Source organism: Rattus norvegicus, chromosome 15 (assembly GCF_021556685.1).
Source record: "Rattus norvegicus strain SHRSP/BbbUtx chromosome 15, alternate assembly SHRSP_T2T, whole genome shotgun sequence".
Lineage (NCBI taxonomy): Eukaryota > Metazoa > Chordata > Mammalia > Rodentia > Muridae > Rattus > Rattus norvegicus.
This window is the reverse complement of record NC_141548.1, coordinates 14577328-14598866: the sequence shown is the minus strand read 5'-3', so window position 1 is coordinate 14598866 and position 21539 is coordinate 14577328. Positions and strand designations below refer to the sequence as shown.

Here is a 21539-nt window from a genome sequence, read left to right as displayed (position 1 = left end):
GAGGACCAAACCCAGGGCCTTAGTGTTTGCTAGACAATTCAGTTATTCCAGGCTCTCTCTTGACCATCCCACAAATCAGCATTCCATGACCTTATTCCTTGACTCTTGGGAAAAGGACAGCAAGTACATTGTTTGTTTTTGTTTTTTTAATGTTGCAAAAGAACTCAAGAAATCAGCCTGCCTTTCTAAATTTAGCTGGGTGCCCTGTTCTGAGATTACCATTCCCCCCACACCTGGACCTAAATTTGCTCTGTCCCAGGTTGACCCTGAACTCAGGAATCTGCCTGTCTTTGTATCTTTCTAACAATCTGGCTCATATTGTAGCTGCTTCTGTTCCTTCAAATCCGTGAAGCTCCTTATACAATTCATATTGCAACCTTCTATTTTTGCATAGTTGAGAAATTATATATTTTCTAACTCGTGTTTTTAGAGTTCTTTTCCACAGCCTTAGAAGGGCTGTCCTGAAGGTCCCAGCACTTACCATTCTGCTGAGACATTCGCCATACCTTTGCCTTTCTGACTCAGGCTGTCTGATAATCATGGAGTCATCAACATTGACAGGGAGGGCATTCCTCGGAGGAACATACAAATATGTCCATTATTACAGACACAGCCTTACATCCAGAGCAGCATTAACCCTCATGGAGGTCAAGGCTTGCTGGCCCTGTCTCAGAGGCAGGAAACGTGTCATTCTGTACCTATGATATCACTTTATTATCTGGTTAACTAAGGTTTTTAGTATTTGGATTCTTTATTTAATGCATCTGCAGAGGATTTGATGCTCTTTCTGTCCTCTATGGGTCCCTGCACTTATGTATACATATCCATCATAGCTCCCACCCCACGCATAATTAAATCTTTTAGAAAAGGAGGTAGTGTGTGTGTGTGTGTGTGTGTGTGTGTGTGTGTGTGTGCATGTGGAGGTCAGAGGACAATTTATGAACTTGGTTCTCTCCACCACGTGGGGCCTGGAGATTGAATTTAGACTTGATGTCAAGTGACTTTACCCACTGAGCCATCTCACTAGCCCTGTAGTAGCATTTTAATTTGCCTTTACAATGTCTACTGAGTTGGGATTTAATTTATACAAGAAAATACTTAAGAATGCTCCTACTTGGAGATGGAGAACTGGCTCAGTGGTTGAGAGCCCTTGCTGCTTTGCTAAGGACCCAGTAACAGTTCTTAGTGCCGTCTGTAACTCCAGTTCCAGGTAATCCGATGCCATCTTCAGGCCTCAGCAAGCCCTATACACTTGGTGCACTCATAAAGTGAATAAATCTTTAAAAAAAATGTTTAAGAAAGGCTCCTAGATATGGGACATCCATACTTATGGTGTGTGAGTGGCCGAGTCTTGGTAGCATTTCTGGAGAACAAATGTAAAGCCTGATTCATGACACTGACTTAACCCTCATGAATCTGAAGGTTCCTTTGTCCTAATCCCTCATGGCCAAAGTGAAAGCCAGGCAGGACAAAGTTACATGTCCAAAGAGGTAATCACTTTGACAAGGCTATGGCCACTACAAAAAAACAACTATGTGCAGAAGAAATCCTAACACCAGAAAGCAATTCTGCTTTTTTATTTTTAATCCCAAGGAAGAAAAGTTTCCAAGGAAATATAGCTGCAAATAATACCATCTGTCCAGAATTATTTTGCTAAGGAAGACTATGTTTGCAATTGTGACCCTGACATAGTCTCTCCTCCTCTTCTTCCTCCTCTTTAAGCAACTATACAGCTTGATGTTGTAGAAGCAGAGACAGAAGAGGTGACTGGAGGAAATGGGCTTCTCCGAGCCAAGAGAACCACCAAGAGATTATCTGTGACGTCACTTCCTTCAGGGCTGCAGAAGGTAAGGGGCTGGCATCAACCTGCTTTGAAAGGTCTACATAGATTGGTTTCTCTGGGTGTCTTCGGATTTCCACTGCTCTGAAGAGATACCATGACCAAAGTGACTTATAAAGGGCAACATTTAATTGGGGCTGGCTGGCAGTTTTAGAGGTTCAGTCCATTATTATGGCAGGAAGCATGGCAGTGTCCAGGCAGATATGGTGCTAGAGAATCAACTGAGAATTCTACATCTCGATCCAAAGGCAGCCGGGATCTTCTCTGCCCTGGGCAGAGCCTGTACATCGGACCTCAAAGCTATCCCCACGGTGACATACTTCCCCCAACAAGGCCACACCCATTCCAAGAAGGCCACACCTAAGAATGTCACTCTCTGTGACCAAGCATTCAAACACAGGAGTCTATGGGGGCAAAACCTCTTTAAACCACCAACTGGGTCTTGCCAAAACCATGTTCTAACTTCCCTCACGCACAGTAATCCCACTGCACCTGTTGCTTGTGTTTCCACCAAGAATTTAAGGTACAGTAAGGGTCTTTTCCAGATCAGATCCTTCTACTTCTGAACTCAACTTATTCAGCTCCTCCAGTCTGGCCTACACTAGTTGAGAGCTTTGTGAAGACTCAACAAATTGTTCAAAAGTTGAGGTCACACACTAGGAATGTGGCTGATCCAGATGCTATGTGCATGGCGGTGTTGCCCAACCACCCAACAGCCGCTTCTGCAGAGGCATCATGGGTTTATCTGATAAAGTTGCTATTAGTCACATATGCCATTTGAGAGCAAAATGTAGCCAGAGTAAGGTTTTCAAGTGTAAACTTTGTAGATGATACTTCAGGGTCAAATATTGGATGAGAGGCTGCAATGATGGTTTGGTTGTTGGGAACACTGGGCTGTCCTGGAGGACCTGAGTCCAATCCTCAGCACCCACAGGGCAGCTCATAACTGTCTGTGGCTCTAGTTCAGGGGATCTGACACCTTCACACAGACACAATTGCAGGCACACCACCAATACACATAAAATAAAAAGAAATTTTAAAAAATGAAATGAGCCTGAGTCTAAGCCAAAGATATCTTTATTTTGTTTCATTTTTCGAGATAGGGTTCTCTGAGTTCCTGGCTGGCCTGGAGTTCATTATGTAGATCAGTCTGGGCTCAAACTCAGTTATCTGCCTGCCTCTGCCTCCCGGGTGCCACCACACCCAGGCTAATTTATTGTTGTTACATGTTTATTTGTGTGTTGGGGAGGTGTACACCATCTGAGAACAGTTTTCCGTAGCTGTTTCTCTCCTTTCGCCATGTGGGTCTTGGGTCTAACTCAGGTGCTCAGGCTTCGGGGTACCTGTCCCCACAGATCTGTCTGTCTGACTCTTACCTCTGGTGTGTATGAGTGCTCAGGTTAAGGCTTATGGTTTGTTTTGTTAATGTTATTATTTCTAGACATGGCCTCTCTATACAGTTCTGGCTGGTTCTGAATTCACTACGTAGGTCAGGCTGGTCTCAAACTCACAGTGCAATCACGCCCCACTTGGTTTTGTGTGGTGTGAGCAACAGGATCTTATTTCGTTGCTGTGACTGGTTTCAATTTCTCAGAATCCAACAATCTCCCTGTCTCAGCTTCCTGAGCAGCAGAGACTGTGGGCATCCCTCTTCCTAGTTATTTTAAAAACAGAACCCTGAACTACTATCATAATAACCGCTTATGTGATGCTGGCTCTCAATGCCAGGGTGTTCTAATTGCTTAAAACATTCAACTCAGAAAGTGGCTGCAGTTCTCTAAGGCAGGCAGTCACATAGCTTCATTTTAGGGACAACTCTGGGACCTTATTAATTGGTGACAATGAATGGGAGTCAAGTTTTCAATAAAGGCTGAGTGCTCCCATTCATAATTTCTCCCATTTTTTTCTTTAACGTGGTTTTGGGAATTGAACTCATGCCTCACACATAACAAGCACATACTCTACTAATGAGCCAAACTCCTCCCCCTACCCAGCTCCATTGTTAAATACTGTGTGTTAAGTGTACTGGGTGAGAGCCACCTGTGACTATATGAATTGAAATTAGATGGAATTAAATATGTAGTTTCTCAGATGGGGTGATGGTGGCACACACCTTTAATCTCATCACTCAGAGGAGGCAGAGGCTGGCAGATTTCTGAGTTGGGAGGCCTGCCTGGTCTACAGAATGACTTCTAGGTCAGCTAGGGCTTCACAGAGGATGGCCTTTTTGGGCGTCAATGGGAGGAGAGACCCTTGGTCTTGTGAAGGTTTGATGCCCCAGTGTAGGGGAATGCCAGGGTGGGGAGGTGGGAGGCAGTGGGTGGGTGGGGGAACACCCTCATAGAAGCAGAGGGTGGTGGGGTAGGATGGGGGGGTTCCCGAGGGGAAACCGGAAAAAGGGATAACATTTGAAATGTAAAGAAAATATCCAATTTTAAAAAGCCCAAAAAGTCTAGTTTCTGTTATAGTAGCCATTGACGTACCCAATAACCACATGTAGCTAGTGTCTTTCTGTACTGTGTATCAGATAAGCATTTCTATCTTCGTAGAGGAGAAGAAGGTTCCATCACATATTCTTGGCTGTCACTGTCAGTATACAATAGTAGTTTTGTATTTTGCTTCTGGGTTATCAGGTGCCTTTATGTTCTGAGCTATTTCTGGGTTTGGGGACTACAGAAGTCTTCTCACTATATAAATGGCAGTGACCAGAAGATGAAAAAAAATTGGCCATAATTAAGGATTTCTGTGTACCGATAGACATCAGAGGGTAGCAACTGGCTATAGAGGGTTTTATCCCAGTTCTCACAAATGCTCCCAAAATTATCAATTACTTGCCCAGATTTTAAAACTAGGACATTTCAAACAAAAATGTTTCTTTTGAAACTTTCTTTGGAAAACAGGAAGCTTTAGAAACAGACAACTTGCAGGGTTGAAGAGAGATGCCCGCCAGAGAAGGCCTGTTCTGTCTGGGCTACCCACCCTCACTCATCCTGGTTTAGAAAACCTGACTCAGCACTGAACTTTGCAATAATTAGTGGGAAAGCACAGGACCACTTAGTAACCACCAATTACGGTAGATGTTTTGGTGTCTTACTTAGCCTGATGTGGTGGTGCATACCTCTACTCTTGGCACTCAGGAGACAAAGGTGTGTGTGTGTGTGTGTGTGTGTGTGTGTGTATGTGTGTAGAGTTTGGGGCCAGGCTTGCTTGGGCCTATATAGCAAGGTCTAGAGTCAAAAGAAAATGACAATGACGCAAACGGGATCCTTAGATGGGCCAGGGAAAGTTCAGTGTGGATCAACTAGCAGGCACTCAGTGATGGCTGAGCCTAAACGTGACCCGTGGAACCACTCTGCACAGCTGATCAAGCACAGGGGGAATGGAGAGGGAAGCCAGCGGGGCTCAGCACCCAGGACTGAGTTCTCACAGCGATGCTATTAGGACAGGTACTTGTAATCAGTAAGCCAAGGACAAGGGAAGAATGCCAGACATGGCCAAGAAGAAGCTAGGCAAGGCTTCTTTATGGGTTGCCATGGAAATAAGAAAACCCAGAGACACAAGAGCAAGGGAAGAACTGCGCCCAGCATAATCTGTTTTCTGTGGTAATGGTCCCTGACACTGTCTATCTTTTTGGAGCCAAATAATCTCATTTCTCTGCACCCTATACAACTCTTTAAACAGAGCTCTGGGCACAAAGGAAATGCAGGGGTGCAGAGAATATGAATATGAATTTCAACTGTTACTTGGCAAACAACGACTTAGAGAATGTCGGGGGGGGGGGGGGCTATGGGCTGCTGGTGCTGAACTGACACATATATCTTCATGGCTTGCTTTGCATTTTAACAACAGGCACCATACTCATCAAAAAAGAGACCACACTTCCCAGCACTAAAGAAGAAGCAGAGCATGCAAGCCATCCTCCGGAAATCAGAGCTGACTGTAGGCGAGCTGCAAATGCAGGTAGCGGGCAAAACCTTGCCTTTTCTGTCTCAGAAGCACCAGACACCAGGCTTAACTAAACATCTTGCCCTGCAAGACATCAGAGAGGGGCCTAATTAACAATTATCATTAGAAAATACTGTCAGTGGGGGGCTTTGAGAGAGGGTAAGGGACTGCTAAGGAGACCTAGGAGGACAAGAGTGCATAATAAATATTAAAGGAATTCCATTAAAATGAGGCTCACACAGGCTTGAGCAGAAATGAGGTCGTCTTAACCCCTGTGTAGTAAATCTGTTTTCAAGCTCTGTTTGCTATGAGCTGAAATGGAACACTCCATTGGCACTCTGAGGAAAAACAAGCAAGTCTTTGCTTTTAGCAGCTTCATTTCTTTATATCTGTCTATTACAGGTGGACGACCTCATAGAAACAGTGACTGACAAATCCATGAAGCTTTTGGAACAAAGACACGCTGAGCTTAAGCAGTGTGAGTCTCTAGGAGCTGAGATCCTTCAGTCTTCCAAGCAGTTCCAAAGGCTTTCCAAGAGAACCACGAGGAAGTATAAGCTGCGAAGCGCATGCTTTCCCTGCACCTGCTGCTGCTGCTGCTGAGTTCCTAGTACACAGCCCAGCCACAAAGAGGACCCTGCCTCAGACACACAGGGTGGACCAGCAGCAGCCGGAGTCATCTGAATCTAACCCCATGCTACAGCAGGTGCAGTCCCTCACACGTAAACACATGCACTCTGCACGCATGCCCCAAAGTAGGTATTTTAAAAAAGATTCCCCAAGAACAAAACACAGAAGAGAAGCATTTACCAACCATGTTCCTTAAATACTAACAGAGAGAAATGCAGAAAAGCAATGCAGATGAACTGATCTCATACAACAATACAATTTTTTTAAAAGACTTACTGATTTAATGTATATATGAGTACACTGTAGCTGTCTTCAGACACACCAGAAGAGGGCATTGGATCCCATCACAGATGGTTGTGAGCCACCATGTGGTTGCTGGGATGAACTCAGGATCTCTGGAAGAGCAGTCAGCGCTCTTAACCGCTGAGCCATCTCTCCAGCCCCTAACAACAGCTATTCTTAACAGTGTGGAAACTCCCCTACAATAAACACACACACCATTAAGTACTGATCATAGCCCCTCTAAAGCCTATTCTTAGACCACGTTTTCTAAGGAGCTACTAATACCTTCTAGAAATCGACTCATTTTCTAATTTGCAAAGGCAAGCTACCTAGAGTTTTGAATGAGCACAAAGATCCTGCTGGAGATATTTTATTAAATATTTTCCGATGCTGAATTCTAGGTTTAAGGATAAAAATGCATTTAAAAATACATATACATGGATACATTTCCTTGTGTGAAGAAATACAAATGAGGCATGAATTAATATTTGAAAGCAAAGTATTTCACTGCCGAAGTTGAAATCGAACCCAGGAAGCCCATGCAGCTATTGCCTGTCCTTGCGGGCGGACGGACAGCGACGTCACCATCTATGGCTTAGGGTCTGCCTCCATGGCGCTTTCTTGAGCTTCTTCCACCTCTGACAGCTTGTCGTCATCTGTAGTTAGGAAGACACAAAACCTTACTTCATGTCACCTACATTTTGTGCCTGGTAATGCATGAAAAGTTTTATTTTGCATTGGCAAATACATTTTCATCAAGGCAGCAAAATAACAAGTTATGGCTGCAAACAGCCCACATCATTGTTTGTTTTTTTTTTTTTAATTTTAAAACATGTATTTATTTTATTTATATGTGAGTACACTGTAGGTGTCTTTAGACACTTCAGAAGAGAGCAGCCCATTGCAGATGGTTGTGAGCCACCATGTGGTTGCTAGGAATGGAACTCAGGACCTCTGGAAGTCAGTGCTCTTAGCGGCTGAGCCACCTCTCTAGCCTCCTTTGGTTTTAAAAACAGGTCAGGGCAAGGGCACATCATGCTCGGCCTAATGACTTAAGCTCGATCCTGGGAACCACATGGTGGAAGAAGAGAACTGACTTCTAGTGGCACAACAAGTAGCCTCCACATGCACAACATGGTTATGTGTGCAGCCCCGTACACACATGTGCACACACACAAATGTTATACATTTGGTTATTTTTACATATTACTAAGAATATATAATTTGTGTGATAGATTTCATTAAACACTAAAGAACTAAAATCTAAGTCGTAGCCTTAATTAAAAAAAAACAAAAACGATCAGAAAACACAGGAAGTTCTACTTGGTTACAGTCACAAGAAAGATCAAGTCTTCAATTTCTCGGTGGGCCCCCCATTTGCTGAGCATGTAGGCAGCCTAATATACCAACAACTTACAGTAGTTTGCACGTGTCCTGAATCATTAGTCAGGAAACACTCCCCATCACTCTTGAAGTTTTCTTATTAGTAGACATGCATGCAAAGCACAGATTACCACAGAATCACTGCTCTTCTGTTTGTATACAGAAAGTTGAACAGAGAGTGTTTTCTAATGCCATCCAGATATAGCACTGGATTCTGGAGGCAGACTCTCTCACCAAAGCACTCCCCAGTCATTTAAAGTCTTCTGAAGCTGCAATTTTGAATGGTTTTACTTACTCTCCAATGTCTGTTGAAGTTCATGGATGGTACTAAGAAGAACGTGAAATTGTTTCCGTCTCAATTCCAGCTGTGTTAAGAAGAAAACAACTTATATAAGTTTATCTCTAAACACACACACATACACACACGTAGAGGCTAACATATATATTCAAATACCTTATCTTCAACACTTTCTTTAATATGCGAGAGATGCTCTAATTCTTTGCCCAGAGCCTCTAGCTCCCTGAGGGAACAAAATAAAACAAAACAATGTTATATTTCGCTACTTTGGGGGAAAACTTATATAGTATTTGGGCCACTAAATAATAATCTGAAAATAAAAAGGGTTTTGAGAGATGGCTGGGCAGTTAAGAGCACTTGCTCCTGTTTCAGAAGACCCAGGTTCTATTCCTAGTTCACAAACAGTGGCTCACGACCGTGTCTGTAATTCTAGTCACAGAGATCTGATGCCCTCTTCTAGCTGCTACAGGCACCCGGTGTGCAAGTGGTACATAGATATGCATGCATAACATCCATAAAAAAGGAATCCAATAACCCTGTGGCAAGATTTTGTAACTGGATGATTTCTTAGCTCCTAAATTGTACTATAGATGCAAATTTTATAATAACAAAAATATAATTACATAATTTCTTTTAGATACACCTATTTGTATCTCTGAATAATATACAGTATTAGTATAGAATATTTGAGAGGGAATTTTTAACTTTCATAAATGTTTCAGAAATGGTTTAAAGTTCTTTTTTTTTTTACTGTTTGCATGTTTTTCAGCTGTTTTAGTGTGTAGCATAGTCTTTATTGGTATTCAGTATTCTGTTAATAGATTAAAGCGTACATCTCCATTTCCTTTGGGGACATACTACACATCTATTCTGAACCAATAGGTAGTGACCCTGGAGATAGCAAGGGCTTTCATCAGGCAGTGTAAGACCCTGTGATACTAAACAATGACCTTTCCTTTGGGTATACTCTGTTTATCTGAGCAGGTAGTTAGTGTGAGGCATAGCTCTTCACCATTTTGTATAACAGCCAGCTCCCTATAAGCTCTATACTCACTTCAGTGTCTCATGCCTGTCCGGATGATGCTGGATAACTTTGGCCAAAGCGTCATATTCTGAAAGACAAGAAAATATTTGCCAAATTAAGGCATTTTTTTTTGAATCTGGATTATCAAAAAGAAATGTGTAAATGAAAATAACTCTTATTCACTTTCTTAAAGAAATGACAATAATGTGGTAGTACATATCTTTGATCCCTGCACTTGGGAGGCAGAGGCAGAAACCAAGGCCAGTAGATCCCTTTTTACTCCAGGCTAGCCTGGTATAAATAGCAAGTTCCAGGACAGCTGGGGCTATTACACAGAGAAATCCGTCTTGAATAAGACCAAAACCAAACCAAACCAAAGGGGCTGGGGATTTAGCTCAGTGGTAGAGCGCTTACCTAGGAAGCACAAGGCCCTGGGTTCGGTCCCCAGCTCCGGAAAAAAAAAAAAAAAAAAAAGAACCAAAACAAAACAAACAAACAAAACAAAAAAAAAAAAAAAAAAAAAAAAAAAAACCAAGAAAAGGCCAAGAATTATGAGAGCACTGCCAACACTTTAAACATTGCTTTTATCTTACCTTTTCCAATTTATGTAATGGGAAGAGCCTAGTATTAAAAATAATTTCCAGGGCTAGAGAAATGGCTCAGCACTTAAGAGCATATACTAATGTTTCACAGAACCCCAATTCAGTCTCCAGCACTCATGTAGTTTACAGTTGCCTTAACTCCAGGGATAACAGGGCCAATTATGGCCTCCGTGGGCACCTACACTCAGCTGTATACAGACACACATATAAAACTAAAGTTCTTTCAGATAGCCAGATAGGACACCAAGTGAAGGATAACCTAAGAGATTAGAATAAGACTAAACGTTACTTCTGTGTTTAAAGTGTTTACACTTATTTTATTTTTGAATACCTATGGGTGTGGGAGGGCGATGGCACAAGGGACTCACTCCTCTCCTACCATGTAGGTCCTAGGCTGGTGGGCGGCAGGCTTGGTGGCAAGGGCTCCACCCACTGGGCCACCTGGCTGACCTTGACTTTAACTTTGCTATTAGGGAATTATGTGGATAACGCTTGTTTGCTTTATGAATAATGAAGGGTTAAAATTCTTTTCCTTTTTCTTGAAAGTAGCTTTATTAAACTAGCAAATAAATACCTCAGTCTGTCATAGAGTTCACATTTGCAGACTAACTGTACTACTGCTTAGGGAAAAGGATCTGAAGATAGTAAAAAATACTGAAGATTTCTTGGATAAATAATAAAACTCAGCAAAATATTTTTCAGCATATCTTGTGTTCTCTATTTTAAGTAACAGTGTTAAGAATAAGTGTAATTGTTAATTATTTTTTTGTAAACTGATTCACGGTGCAGATTTTGCCTTTCAATATTAAAAATTTCATGGAACCTGAAGTTAGGAATAAAATATCTGCAACCCAAGTCCTTCAAATCCTTACCTTGTCGATTTTTTCGTATTCGTTTTGCCTGAAGAATCTGCTTTTTACACTCAGCAATTTTTTCATGTGCTCCAGCAATACTGCATTCTATTAAAAAACGGTAGTTATAATAAGACGTATAATGTCTGCTTTTAAGTAGACATTCCACTGACAACACAACAGACGATGACATTCTAAAAATATCTACAACACAAAGTGCTGTCTTACTACATGACACTGTGGCTGTAGATGGTAGATTCTTTACCACTGTAATTACTGACAGTATCTTACTACAATCTACATACTGCTATCAGCTTTTCCTTTAAACTGCAAAAATACAATTCTAGAAAGAAGCACTATGTTTACCTATTTCTTTGTATATTTTTTCATAGTTTTCCATTTCTCTGAGGTTCATATCATACACCAGCAGCGTTTTGCCCATTGAGAACTCACACTGAGACAGCGTGCTCAGCATCCGCTGGTACTGGCTGTATCTAACGAGAGAGAGAAAGAGAAGAAAAAGAAATCGTAAACTAAACAAAGTTCTGACCGAATTATTTAACTGAAATAGCTTAGAATATCCACCCTTACCATTTTCTTTGCTAGACATGGTGTACGTGAATTTATAAGTTATTCTGGTTACAAAGGCAGAATGAGACTACTGTCCTCATCTTATCAAAATTATGTGTCTGCATCTTAAATCATCCCTAACAATAGAGTTTCATCAGAATTTTGTTCTCACAACTTTCATACTTAAGCAGAAAGTAAATCCAGCAAAATTTCATAAATTAGCATGTGATTATTATTTTACAGCAACTTATATATTTACTTATTAGCAAAGAAAAAACATTTAGAGATACTTAGCAAATACTGATTTGCTAAAAGTAATCAAATTATTACAGCTGAGTTTGATCTTTACTTCTTCCTTTACTAATGTCCTTTCTGCGTATTATACAAACATAAAGGAGACCTCCAAAGAGAAGGACCGAAAAAAAACCAAAAAATAAAAAAGCAAACAAACTTCTGATCAGTTAAGAAGTGGCTACTGGGGGCTGGAGAGATGGCTCAGTGGTTAAGAGCACTGACTGCTCTTCCAGAGGTCCTGAGTTCAAATCCCAGCAACCACATGGTGGCTCACAACCATCTGTAATGGGATCTGATGCCCTCTTCTGGTGTGTCTGAAGACAGCTACAGTGTACTTACATATAATAAATGAATAAATCTAAAAAAAAAAAAAGGAAAAGAAGTGGCTACCCTGGACAGATAAGATGAATAGAACTATTTAACATGGCCTTAGTAAAATTCCAGCAAGATGTTGGTATAGAAACACAGTGGAATGAAGTACCCTTCCTCTTGGGATCCAGAGTTACACCATTTAATGAAGCTTTTCACTAGGAGATTAATTCTCCGATCATCTCCAGCACCGTCTCCATCTATCAGAAGACGCTTCCGGATGACTTCGTCTGGAACAAAAAGGATGAACGGGAATTAACACAAACATTTGGTTCTGGACAAATCTCAAGACAACAGTATATAACTACTCACTTGTTCAATGAAAATTGCTGAACTATAAATACATTTAATGCCACCAGCTGAGGTGTCACTTAGAAGCAAGAAGGCCAAAATGGTAAGCTTTATGTGCATCTTAGCACAATTAAAAATCTTCTGTTTGTTTTTCCTCTTTAAAGAAAAGCGGTTGGCTATGGTACATCTGCCCCGTCCTAGGGGCTGAGGTCTTTGGTGAAACTCTACCCTTATAATCGGCATTCTATGGGTCGTTGAGAGGAAATTTTCAAGTACAACAGAAAGGCTAAGTCAGTAATTGGTAAGAGAACTACTTTTGAAAAAAAAAAAAAAAGCTGTTCAAACTAAAGGAAGCCAGGACTGTAGTAAGTGAGAGGCACTGACAAAGTTTCCTTGCATGTAGTATCATGTCAGAAAAAGAGTAAACAGGTCAGAGAGATGAAAAGATCCATGAAGTAACAATTTAGTTGTAGGCGCTAAAGCAACACTATCTCACCCTTCCTGAGGGACAGTGCAGGCTGGAGTTCACTGTGCAGCCTCTGCCTCCACACAACAGGATGACAGGTATGAGCCATTACCCTGACTTCAGTGTCTCCATTTCTGCCCAATGCAAAGAGAAAATAGAAATGCAGTGGGAGATGATGGCGAGAACAAACAAATGGTGTCCAAGCAGCCTGTGTGGCAGTCCTGAGCTAGTGCTCTTACCAGGACCAAATCATGCTGGGCCATAGTCATAAAAACAAATGGAAACGAGGAAGAAATCATCCTTCTACCACATCATAACTCAGTAATATAACTGTTGCCATGATGTTCAGACACTCTACTGACACACAGTTACACATGTAGAGACGTGGATACAGTTAATCATGCTTGAAATGGATACACCTTTGCCTGGCCCCCAGAAAAAGTATTTTGAGTTTTGAGATACTGAGGAGCTTATTCTGAATCTCTGTAGCAGAGGCTGGAATTACAGGTGTGCGCCTCCATGCAAACAGACGTAGAGAGAGGCTTTTAGCAGTGCTGTCTACAGTAGATATTTATACTGCAAAGCTGAACATTGAGGCTTCTTAAATTGTGATGCACTCAAATAATGTTAGGATAACAACGAAACTACCTCTTCAGATAAAGTAACTTCTGAGAAGCAGAGGATGTTGTCCAGTGTGTAAAACAAAATGCATATATATAATATATATATATATATATTATATATATATACACACACACATATATATATACATATATATATATTCAGAAAATAAATCTGGAGGCATTTATGGGTAATGAACAATATTAATGATTGTTTCTGATAAACAGATTACAGATAGAGATGAAAATGGTTTTCTTAGATACCATTTTATCATTTTTGTTTGTTTTCTGGGCTTTCATTTTCTTTTAACTGAATTCACTATGTTTTGAGTACAAATGTAAAGGAGGATAATTCCTGGAGAGCCTGCGTGAATCAAGAGCAACGTCTCTGACAACAGCTCCAGCAGGCGTAATGGCAGAAGCACAAGTGCAGCGGAGTCAGACCAGTATAGGGCGCCCTTAGACAGACACCTTTAGAATAGGTTTCTTTGAAAACCTGTTCAAACTACAGATTCATCTGTTCGTTTAACGTTTAAATGTGTTTAAAAAAATACTAATGTTTTCGAGCTTTAATTACCAAACAACTTGAAGAGACCAAGGTAAATAAGACAGTCCTTAAAGAGATTAAAAAGCAGAATTTTTGAACATGAGTACATACACACATCCACTTACACATTCTCTGTCACACACACATTTTGGGACAAGGTCTTGGTATGTAATTTTGTCTTCAGGGCATAGTGTGCCCCGAATCTTGCTGGCTTCAAATTCATTTGTCTGCTTTAGTCTGTCAAGGAAAGGCACACCTTGGGGCGGGAAATAGCTCAGTGGTTAAGAATGCATTCTGCTCTTCCTGAGGACCCAAGTTCGGCTCTCAGCACCCAAGTCTGAGAGTTTACAGCCCATGTGGGATGTCAAACATAAATGCAGTAGGAAACAGCAAGGGACTAAATACCACCACACCAATGTGCGACTAAAAATCTTTAAACTTCGCTTTATGATCATGACAGCTGTACATGTTAAGTTCTGTGCATCTTTACATGTGAATGTAGTACTCCTATTTTACTCCTATTTGTAAGGCTTTTGCAAAATGTCCACAAACCAAATAACCAAATCAACTGCCCCAACCAACTTAACCTACTTTTGTAGCTCAGCTCAGACTAGCCTGGAACTCATAGCAGTTCTTCTGATTCTCTCTCTCTCTCTCCCCCTTTTTTTTTTTTTTTTTTTTTTTGAGACAGGGTTTCTCCATGTAGTTCAGGCTCTCTTGGAACTCATTATGTAGACCAGCCTGGCTTTGAACTCACAGACACCATTCAGTTTTTGCCTCTGGAGTGCTGGGATTGAAGGCATGAGCCACCACACCCAGACTGACTTCAGTATTTTATAATTGGGTTTGATGCCCCCAGAGGCCAAACACTAACAAAGACTAGCACTTATTTTCATTATCATAGCAACAATTACTTGTACAAAAGGTGTGAGCAACTTGTACAATAGTACCCATTGAGCACACTGAAGTGTCTGCAGTAGTTAGAAGAGCATATACCTCAGAGGAAGTAGGATTTGACTGGCTTTTTTATGAGATCCTAACGTAGGCTTCACTCAGGAGTATCAGCTATAGTTAAGCAATATGATATGATTTATATACCATAACACTATAATAATAAATGAAAATACTCCAACAGTCTAAAAGTGGGTGAACAAGTTAAATATGGTATAGGCACATGATGGAGTACTATCACGCTGGAAACAAAGATGAGGAAAGCTTTTGATACAGAGATAAATTTAGAAGACAAAGAAATGTAGAATATGGCATCACTGAAATAAAAGGGGGAAGTTTATTTACATATGCTTGCATTTGCTTCGCTACACTGTAATGATATAGAATAATAATGAATAAATAGAAGGGGTTATCAAGAAAGGGCCAATATAAGTGGACGATGGAGGAATGGATAGGCTGGTTAGAGTACCAGCAGACTCAAAATCTGCTAGCTGTTCTGTGTAACAAGGAAAGAATGCTGAAGTCTTCCCATTTCAGGCCATACCAGCAGGGACAAAGCTGTGCACTCCAGCAGAGTTGGGGAACAGGCAGACTAGAACCTCAGAAAACTGGATGAGAGAAGACAACGCACACTCCAACATCACAAACGCTGACTTTTTGTTTTCTTTTTTTAATTCTTTTTTTTCGGAGCTGGGGACCGAGCCCAGGGCCTTGCGCTTGCTAGGCAAGTGCTCTACCACTGAGCTAAATCCCCAACCCCACAAACGCTGACTTACAGCTGTAAGTCAGCTCATGCGTCTGCGAAGATGGTATCTGTCAGTGGGCAGCTGGACTTTCTAGTAGGAACACGGAAAACGATATACAAAAAATCAACTGCAGGCTGGGGATTTAGCTCAATGGTAGAGCGCTTGCCTAGCAAACGCAAGGCCCTGGGTTCGGTCCCCAGCTCCGAAAAATAGAAAAAAGAAAAAAAAAATCAACTGCAACTGGAAAAAGCTCATTAGCAAGGCAGCTTGTGAGGAGGCTGCCAAGCCACACGCAGCTAGGAGCCACATGGTCTAACCTAAGAGGGGAGTCACAGGTGCTGAAAGGCAGGTTAGGACGTGGGATGGGAAGGAGCAGGCGGCACGAGAGGGGATGTGGTAAAAGTAGTCTGCACAGGGGAGGCTTATGATCTAAGCAGACTGTTCTTCACAGCGCTGGGCCAGAACAGAACCTGGAAACAACAGTTTAGGCTGTGCTCCCAAAGTCTGCTCGGTGTGAGTACCTGAGGTCCACACCTAGCTTCTGTGAAGTAAGGGTACAGAGCTGTCTGTAGGAACGGTGGGAAGCATCTCGAAAATAAAGTGGGGTTAAGAGCATTCAGCTATAGTGCACTCATAGACACATGAAATAAACAAATCTTTAAAAAAGTGAAAGTAACAATGTCTATCCTTAGGAAACCCTCAAACATACTATCCTTTTTTTAAAAAGAAAAGATTTATTTACTTATTTAATGTATATGAGTACACTGTAGCTGTCTTCAGACACACAAGAAGAGGGCATCAGATCTCATTACAGATGGTTGTGAGCCACCATGTGGTTGCTGGGAATTGAACTCAGGACCTTTGGAAGAGCAGATGGTGCTCTTAACCGCTGAGCCATCTCTCCAGTCCATTTATCCTTTTTTTAAAAAAATGTTAAATATTAACCCACAACTTGCAACACCTTAAAAATGTTATTAATAAATTAAGATATTTATATATACATACAGCTACGTATCTATGCAGATACATATGATGCATTCAAAATTTTGCACAATAGAGATTGCTTATCTCAAACTGACAGTAATTCTTTCTTAAACATTGTATGGCCAGTCACTGTCTGGAGCACAGACAAGAGTTACTGCCACAGCATATACCTTTTAGCATCTACTCTAACAACACATAGAAAGGTACATTCCTGGTGTGTGAATAACTTCTATTCTTTTTATAGTTCCTAACATAAAAGGCATGAACATTTTTTTTTAGCAACACCTCATATTTTAGGTCTGTACTTGAACATACCTAAAACACTTGACTTCAAAGGTTACCATGAATGAAGCCTTCTGTAAGTAATCTGATTGCCTGTACTAATCCCATCAGACCTTGGGGCCATTCTATAAAAACAAATAAGCAGAAGAGGCTTAGAAACAATTTTGTTGATATTAAGTTGAGGAGAAACTATGATCATGCAAAAATGATGTTTATATAAATTCCTATTAGATTTATCACTCCATTAGCACCACTCATGAGTTATTAAGATGAATCACAGAGCTCTTTTTTTACCTTCCTCCTTCCTGCCCCCACTCCTCATGAAGTTTAAAGTCATGAGGATGAGTTTCAGGGTCAACGGTCTTAAGAATATACATAACAGGTGGATACAGTGAGTAAACACGACACTCAGACGCTTCTATGTTAAAGTGCTCTCACCGAAGATACTCACGTCCAATTAAACAGACTGTTGATAGTAAACCGCACTTAAGTTAAACATCTCAAGCTAGCCATGTCTACAATCCCAGTATTTAGGAAGCTGGAGCAGGAGGATCAGGTAATTGTATAATTTAAGGATAAAGCTTTGTTTTGAGAAACTATCTCCTCTAGAAAGCAATTATTTAATGTTGAATCAGTTCACAGGCAACGGAGCAAGCCAACTGGAGGATGCCCTGGTAAACCAAAGTGCTCCACAGTGGTCACTTGAATTCCATGAAGCAGCAACACTTGTACACGGTTGTTCCTATTTGTCTCCTCTCACTGAGGAGTGTACTGGCACAGCTAGTGAATTAACGAGTCATTCAGTTTCAAAGGGCTTGACATGAGTTATCCTACTTGAGTGCTTTACATGAGTATATCCTTGATAAATACTCCTATACAGTCTGCACTATTATCTTCCATTTACAGATGACCGGTCTATGCCATCTTTGCCTTTACTGGAAAATGTATACAGTTACATCAGATAGTTTCATTATTCTGTCATATTGTTTCTAGCATATTAAAGTCATTTTAAGTTTTAGTGAGTGTATGTCTATGGGAGCTGTCTGTCATAGCCAAAAGCTCTAAGTGCAGTGTAGAGCCACATCTTACCTGTTTCTTCCCATATGTTACCTTAGATATCATTAACTACCTAATGTTCTTTGTACTACAAAAAGGGTTCAAAAACAGTTTAACACCCTTTAAATCATCACCTACAACATAAACATATAAGCTGTTTCAATAGTTTAAATTATCTTAACTGGTTTTCAGTTGGCCAAAATCCAGGAATGGCTTTGCCAGAGACAAGCTGTCTGACTAAGTCACTAACTGCCCAGGACTCCCTTCCATTTTCTCACCTGTGAATGACAGTGCTGGGGATATAACTTAGCTCAGTGGTAGATACGTGTGTAGCATGCAAAGAGCTCCTGGTTCAATCCCAGTAACGAGTATATACGCACAGTGACACACACACTGATATCTATGCTCTAGCATCCCTCTAATCTTCTGTACCTAGCACCTCACATTTGTTGATGGCTTACTTAAAACTTGCTGCAGTTCAATTTTCTTCCCCCAAAGCAGAGGAAGGGGCAGTCAATGAAGACACACTCCTCCACAGAGGTGGTGGAGTGGAAAAAGGTTAGTAAAACAACTTCTGTGTTTACTGAACTTTAGTATGTATTTGATTCAGTACAAAGTTCTTTATAACTTTTACTGTTTCATTTTCTAAACAGCACTCGAGGTAGATTTTATTAGTTTCTTCATCTACAGAGAACAAAACTGAGTCTTAAAGAAGCTAGGTAACCTCCACAAAGGTGAGAAGCTTGTAAATGTAAAGTGGGGACTCCTGTGGCCTCCAAAGATTAGGGGGCTGAAGTTCTCTTCTCACCTGAAAAAATCCCTTTCTCCTTTGGAGCAAAGCACAAAATCATCCAAGTCATAAACATAATACATTCTCTGACCTCCCACATCTGAGCAGTCCTGACATTCTCCTGAGCTCTGTTCACTTAGTGAATTCCCTTAGTTGAAGTATTGTCATACTGACCAATGACCCCATTATCTCCTCCCACTAACCCACTGCAGCAGGGGCTGAGCTCAGACCACACTAGCTGAAATCAGCCTCAGCAGCTAAGAGCGAGGAGCATCTGGCTGTTCTCCAAAGGTACCATGCTCAATTCCCAGCACCTACACACCAGTTCACAGCTCCCTGTACCTTCTTCAGTCCTACAGGGTTAGATACTCTTCTGCACTCAGTGGTGTTGATGCTATTTCCTTTGGGTAACAGATTCATTTATAAAATGGGGATAACCAGAACGAATGCTGCAAGTGTCATAGAGATGTTAGTGAAAGGAGAGTGATTTCTGCAACCCCCTTCCCATTTCCTCAATATTCTCCAGAGTAGAATGGGTGTGTGAGTCTTAAATGTACATCTGGAACTGAGGATGTAGATCAGGATGAGGATATACAAAGTTTTCTAATGAACAGGACCAGTGCTGTCAGCATTGGAAATAAAGACATCAATTAATTACATAAAAACAAATCTGATCACATCACACTAACATTTAAAACGTTCAATGACCAGATGCTGTGATACGTTCCTTTAAGCCCAGCACTCAGGGGGCAGAGCAAGGGGAATCTCTGTGGGTTCCGGGCCAGCCAGAGCTACATAGACCTTGTCTCCAAACCGAACCAAACTAAACCAACCAAAAAACCCTTTCACTGGCTTTCCCTGACCTTAAAACTTTCATGGTGTAAACTTTTTCTAAGTTCTAGTACATGCCAGCTTTAATTTCTTTTGTCATTTTGGGACTTGTATAAGTGGTTGGCCATTTGTAATTTCAGTTTTAAAACACCTATTTACCCTTCAAAGGAAGGGGGAAAAGCAAGTTTTTTCAAGTTTTCTAGTCACCAGTAGAAATATCAACAACGGTTCAATTCCCAGGACCCATTTGGTGGCAGAAAAGAAGTGACTTCAGCAACTGTCCTCGGACTACCACGCTTGTGGGGTGGCCTGCCTGGAGAAAGGTGAGGGAGGGAGACAGAGACAGCTCTGACACACACAAGCACAGTAAACCCAGTAAATTTCCCTTCACCTACCCTCCCGAGTTTTAATGTTTACAGCCACACACAGACCTATAAGAAGAAACACCTTTGCCTGTTGGTTCTAGGTTTCAAACATGTTAAGTAAACAAATGAAACTAGAATTAAAAAAAAAAGGTTTAAAATTTCCCCCACCAAGCCTTTATTTATCCCCCACACAGGCATTTCCTCGGCCCTATCTTGTTCCTCCCGCTTTCTGGACGTCCTCAGTTTCTCCACTGGTATCCATAGCTACCGGTCAGCCCATCAAATAGCGGCAAGCCACCGGAACCTTTCTACCAAAGCCGGTACCTTCTAACTTCTTGCTCCATTAGCCTATCGTATCAGCCCATTCTCCCCCCAAACGTGCCCTTATTTCTGTCCTCGGTCCACAGACATCAATTGTCCACAAGCCATCACTCCCAATTCACTCTGGCTAACAACTTCTCTCCCCAACATGCCCTCCTTTTGTTGCCGCGGTCCAAGCCGCCGGCCTGATCCCATGTTGGCGCCTTACCTTGTAAGCCGCCCAGATACACTTCCCGACCGGCCCTCCAGACACCCCTATTTCTCTTAGAGGCTGTCCCCACCTCGGTGTCCTCACTCCACCGCCCTCCGAGCTCCAGGGCTCCCAGGGGCCCGCCGCGCTGCCGGTGGGCCCGACTCAGCAAGGCCGGGGAAGCCCCCCAGGCGGCCCCCTCGGCGCACTGCATCGCTCGGGCCGGGCGTGCGGCCCTCCCCGCTTCCCGCCGCGCACCGCCCCTGAAGCCCCCACCCCAGACTGCCCGGATCCCGGCGCTGCCCCGCGTCCCCGCACCCCGCGGCGGCCTCACCGTCAGTCACGGCTCCCATGGCGTGCGCGGCGGCGGCGGCGGCGGCGCGAGCTGAGGCGGCGGTTGGCGGCGGAGGTCAAACTCCCACAATGCAGCCGGGTAAACAGTCATGGAGGAGGAGGCGGCGGCGCCCGCGGCCGCCCTCTCCGACTCCTGAGTCGCGCCGCGCCGTGCCGCGCCGCCGCCGCCGCCGACCCGCGCTGCCCGCGCTCGCCGCTCTCCGGGGGCGCGGAGCGGCCGGCGGGTGAAGGGCGAGGCGGGCGGGCGGCCGGCGGCGGCTCGGCCCGCGGACCCCGCCGTCTCGCCCGGCCCCTGCCCACAGGCCGCCCTGGAGGCCGCGGCCAGCCGCCAGGTGAGCTTCGGCTGCGCGCGCTCCCGGGGCTTCGCGCCTGACGCTCCAGGTGACCTCTGCCCCCGGCCGCCAGGGACCGCGCGCTCCGGTGGGACGGGGGCGCGGCGACTGCCACCAAGGTGGCGCCCACGCGCGCCACGGTGGGTCTCGAACCCGGGTTCTTGAGGCGGGAGCTTCTTGAGCTCTGGCGGGGAAAGGAACTTGGTTACCTGTCTTGAGGACTTCACTCAGGATTAGGGGCTTAGGTCCCGGCGGTTCTCACCCTCACCCAGTTCTCCCCCGGTGCTGGAATCCAGATGGGGTGCCTTCATTTTCATACTGTCTT

General features: G+C 42.8%; 3 protein-coding genes across 8 annotated transcripts in view; 2 read left to right on the top strand and 1 right to left on the bottom strand.

Annotated features, from left to right (window-relative positions):
- Positions 1 to 7113, top strand: part of C15h3orf49 (similar to human chromosome 3 open reading frame 49) — a 19079-nt gene extending 11966 nt beyond the window's left edge. Inside the window, exons 3-5 of one of the 2 annotated variants that reach the window (XM_087586782.1) lie at positions 1723 to 1847; positions 5690 to 5800; positions 6188 to 7113. In XM_087586782.1, the coding sequence (XP_087442908.1) occupies positions 1723 to 1847; positions 5690 to 5800; positions 6188 to 6388 (437 nt within the window). In that variant the 3' untranslated portion in view covers positions 6389 to 7113. Of the gene's footprint in view, positions 1 to 1722; positions 1848 to 2275; positions 2364 to 5689; positions 5801 to 6187 lie in introns of those variants that run through there. The other variant, XR_015638241.1, reaches the window with a different exon arrangement.
- Thoc7 (THO complex subunit 7) lies at positions 6674 to 21539 on the bottom strand. 4 transcript variants are annotated; one of them, XM_087585531.1, is made up of 9 exons: positions 20863 to 20915; positions 12876 to 12979; positions 12201 to 12318; positions 11222 to 11349; positions 10877 to 10963; positions 9433 to 9490; positions 8535 to 8601; positions 8376 to 8445; positions 7052 to 7353 (listed from the first exon to the last, which is right to left on the bottom strand). In XM_087585531.1, the coding sequence occupies exons 2-9, from the start codon at positions 12952 to 12954 to the stop codon at positions 7286 to 7288; spliced, it is 675 nt and encodes a 224-aa protein (XP_087441657.1). In that variant the 5' UTR covers positions 12955 to 12979; positions 20863 to 20915; the 3' UTR covers positions 7052 to 7285. The 4 variants fall into 4 exon arrangements, with proteins under 4 accessions (NP_001258223.1, NP_001258222.1, XP_087441657.1 ...); NM_001271294.1 differs by lacking the exons at positions 12876 to 12979; positions 20863 to 20915 and adding an exon at positions 21424 to 21539 and having other exon boundaries at positions 6674 to 7353; NM_001271293.1 differs by lacking the exon at positions 12876 to 12979 and having other exon boundaries at positions 6674 to 7353; positions 20863 to 20934.
- Atxn7 (ataxin 7) overlaps positions 20968 to 21539 on the top strand; it is a 145426-nt gene continuing 144854 nt past the window's right edge. The window contains exon 1 of one of the 2 annotated variants that reach the window (XM_087586011.1): positions 20968 to 21214. The gene's annotated coding sequence lies outside the window, so the exon portion shown is untranslated. 2 annotated transcript variants of the gene reach the window in all.